Source organism: Nilaparvata lugens, chromosome 5 (assembly GCF_014356525.2).
Source record: "Nilaparvata lugens isolate BPH chromosome 5, ASM1435652v1, whole genome shotgun sequence".
In the NCBI taxonomy this organism is placed as follows: Eukaryota; Metazoa; Arthropoda; class Insecta; order Hemiptera; family Delphacidae; genus Nilaparvata; species Nilaparvata lugens.
Window position 1 is genome coordinate 27,739,315 of NC_052508.1, and position 4,199 is coordinate 27,743,513.

The window sequence follows — 4,199 nt, forward strand, 5'->3', positions numbered from 1 at the left end:
CAATCAAATATGTCCAATTAGCGAATCAACTCTTCCTCACATACTCTGTCTTAATTATATAAACTCATTTGAATCCTTTACATATTGACTTTCCTTATTCCTTCTTCTTCATCTCATAGAATTTCTCTTCTCAAGCTTTTGATGGTAGTCTCTTTCATGATTTGATTATGTCCACATCACCGAAGGAAACTGTAAATTATCGTCGTCTATAAACGTGAGTATAATTTCCCCACTTCAAAAAATATTGACATCCAAATACAGCATATTTATGAGTGAGAAGGAAATGAGACGACATAAAATTATTCGTTACAGCCTGCATATTGGAGTTTGATCTCCATACAAATATTTTCTCAGTAGCTTTCTGAACGGCTGGATGTTGCTTCAGTCTGGTTAGTGCCAGCAGACGAGCTGCCTTCTTTCATCGTTCGCCTGGAAATGGTTGTTTTCTTTGATGATGAATTGTTGGTCGCCACCGACCTCCCAGTTGGTTGAGGGCGTTCTGCTTGTTGTTGCTCTTGCTCTTCCTCTTCCTCTTCACCCTCAGCTATCACACTGGATTGGATCCAGTCGCGGATTCTGTCCTTCTTTGCCACTCGATCCACCGTCGTCTCAATGCCGTACTCGGCCAGTGTTGCCAGCAGCTTGTTCTTCTCCTCCAAACTGCTGTGGTAGCTGTACATCGATGGGCACAGACTCTCGTCTTCATACCCGGAGTCTGAAACATGAAAAAACATTCAACATTTTCATCACAGTAACATTTTAAGATAAGAGTGGCATGTAGGTAAATAAAACCACGTCAAGTCAACAGTGAAAGTTATAATTTGATTCAAGCAGAAGATGATGCTCACATGAGCTGAGCTTCTAATTTCTGTTAAGTACTGTTGATGTAAGAGATATGGATGAATGAGGAATTTCATTTTGTTCAAATGTTAATGAATGAATAATTATTATCAAATGAAAATAGCTGTTCACCCTGTTGTCAATATATGCGGTAGCAGAATTCTCCGGGGTGGTTTACAGCATTTAATTGGATTTCCGTTTAATAATAATTATTGAAGGTAAAATTTAAAAGCTCATTCATTTTTTATAAAATTATTTCTTCACTCTCAATCAGGAGAACTGAGAAGAGATCAGCTACACTGTTGTGACCATCTGTCTGCTGTGACAATCCTTTCCACTGGACAATCTTGTTTTCAATTATTTTCAGAATATTTAATATTCTCTAGCGAGAAATTCAAACATGTTTCATTCATGAGCTAATTATATTATCACATATAATGCAGGCTTTACTTTAATGTAATACTTTTTTCCTGTCAAGTATCCCAATTTAAAAAGATTGATTACTAATATACAAGTGTCACCTGGTGATATGGAACATATATATGAATCATATATTTATCTCATATTGATCAGGATTTTAGAGTTTTAAATTGGAAAAATTTTATGAACAGTGTTTTTGTCTTTGAACAATCTTTGTCATCGACAGAAAGATTGTTTATTTCATTTGTTGTCAAAATTAATGTAGCTTCTCTTTTGTTTTTAATAACAAACGTGCCGCTTGTGCGACAGATAAAAATATGTACTTGAAATGGCTTTCATGTTTGGCATTGACTGAGTTATATTTAATACCCAAAATTTAACTTTTGGTCTGAGCGTCAGTGTGTGTGAGCTTGTTCGATAGGACTGAAAGTTAAGTCCGGCTGATCCAGTGAAAAAGGCTAGATTTCGGTTCGTTTAATAGTACAGTTATTCTGTCACAGATCGGGCAGTATAAAAATAATTGTATTGTTAAGGGAGACGGGTTCTGAGCCTATTCATTGGTTCAGTTAATATTTGTTCTTTTAAAATACTAAAGTCGCGAAATACCAGTGGATGCCAAAGTGGGAAGCTATTTCAAAAAGGTAGGTGACAACTGAATCATTGTTCTTAAATTTTCATAGCCACAAACATTGAATCCTCATTAGCAGCAAGCGAGTGTTTTCCCCATTAATTCATATCAAATATTGTTTTATAATCAAATTAATCTTGTTTTGTTCAAATGTACATATGTTAAGATTCATTAATTAAAGTTCTAGTTATTCTGTTCTTTTTTCGTTATCATAGTTTCCCCCCCCCTACATATATTTGGTGTAGGCACATCGTGCTTACATATTTGGTGGAGGCTTCTCCCGCCGTTCCACACGTGCTTACATATTTTTTTTTGTATTATTATAGGTTTCTTTTATTCAAAGTAAATAACATGAAACTAATCACGTCCAGTCAATCAATTATTTATTTTGTTATGATTTCAATCAGAAATAGATTACCTTTTTTTCAATTATTGTTTCAAATATTATTGTTAATGTTAATAATGGTAGAATTTCGTAGTATGTACAGAAACTTGTCGAATAGTTTTCTACTTAATTCATATATTATTGATCTTGATCTTTATCGATTTTTTTTTCAAGTCATTTTATCGAATTCGAAGTAATAATTGAATAAAAGGTAATTAATTTCTGATTGAAATCATAACAAAATAAATAATTGATTGAATGGACGTGATTAGTTTCATGTTATTTACTTTGAATAAAAGAAACCTATAATAATACAAAAAAAATATGTAAGCACGTGTGGAACGGCGGGAGAAGCCTCCACCAAATATGTAAGCACGATGTGCCTACACCAAATATATGTAGGGGGGGGGGGAACTATGATAACGAAAAAAGAACAGAATAACTAGAACTTTAATTAATGAATCTTAACATATGTACATTTGAACAAAACAAGATTAATTTGATTATAAAACAATATTTGATATGAATTAATGGGGAAAACACTCGCTTGCTGCTAATGAGGATTCAATGTTTGTGGCTATGAAAATTTAAGAACAATGATTCAGTTGTCACCTACCTTTTTGAAATAGCTTCCCACTTTGGCATCCACTGTATTTCGCGACTTTAGTATTTTAAAAGACAAATATTAACTGAACCAATGAATAGGCTCAGAACCCGTCTCCCTAACAATACAATTATTTTTATACTGCCCGATCTGTGACAGAATAACTGTACTATTAAACGAACCGAAATCTAGCCTTTTTCACTGGATCAGCCGGACTTAACTTTCAGTCCTATCGAACAAGCTCACACACACTGACGCTCAGACCAAAAGTTAAATTTTGGTATTAAATATAACTCAGTCAATGCCAAACATGAAAGCCATTTCAAGTACATATTTTTATCTGTCGCACAAGCGGCACGTTTGTTATTAAAAACAAAAAGAAGCTACATTAATTTTGACAACAAATGAAATAAACAATCTTTCTTTCGATGACAAGATTGTTCAAAGACAAAAACACTGTTCATAAAATTTTTCCAATTAAAAACTCTAAAATCCTGATCAATATGAGATAAATATATGATTCATATATATGTCCCATATGAACAGGTGACACAAGGTTCATTTTTATCAACCTCCGATTGCATATTATTGGACATAGTCGAGCGGTAGGGGGACGATTTTTCGGAACTACGCAGCTTGGCATCCTCACCAAAAGCCCTGTGATGGATGTGGCCTAATCGTCAATTATAGTTGTTCTCAAGTATATGGTGCGTACAGATATACGCGCCGCGAACATGAGCAATTCACTTTTAATCAGCTGACTATATCTGTATTTTCACAGGAACGGTAAATACAGATATACAAATCTTGGCATCAGCTTGGCATCAAAGTGAATTTCTCATGTTCGCGGCGCGTAAATCTGTACGCACCTTTGGACCCAGCAGAAAATTGCTGCTTCACATGAGTTCTCCTGCCAAGTACTAGCAAAAGGCAATAGTTCTGCATAAATCCAACGAAGAATGATTCAAGTTTACGTAGTAAAATTATCAGTGATGATATTGTGTGTAAGTTGAAATAACTTCCGGATCGTTGAGAACCATGGCAACTCGGCTCCACAATTCTGGTGCAACCACACGGCTTATTCCAGCGAATCAAAAAGGATAATTTCGATCACCCACCACACAAACCGACTAGGCCTCTGGTAATTCTACCTTCCCCCGAAACACTCATGACATGACTTTGTGGCAGAGCTCCCAAACTAGCGAGAGCTCAAAAACAATGTCATAGCCCATTTATGCACTCAAACTCATTGGCGTAGTATTTTTTAAGAGGATTACGGTAAGACTGGTCCACTGGTATGACGAATTCCTCAACCTTTACGG

At 35.3% G+C, this 4,199-nt stretch overlaps 1 protein-coding gene across 1 annotated transcript in view; it reads right to left on the reverse strand.

The window, feature by feature from the left end:
• Positions 1-350: 350 nt before the first annotated feature.
• Positions 351-4,199, reverse strand: part of LOC120351588 — a 7,770-nt gene continuing 3,921 nt past the window's right edge. The window contains exon 3 of the mRNA XM_039429434.1: positions 351-715. Within this exon, the coding sequence (XP_039285368.1) occupies positions 351-715 (365 nt within the window). The remainder of the gene's footprint in view (positions 716-4,199) is intronic.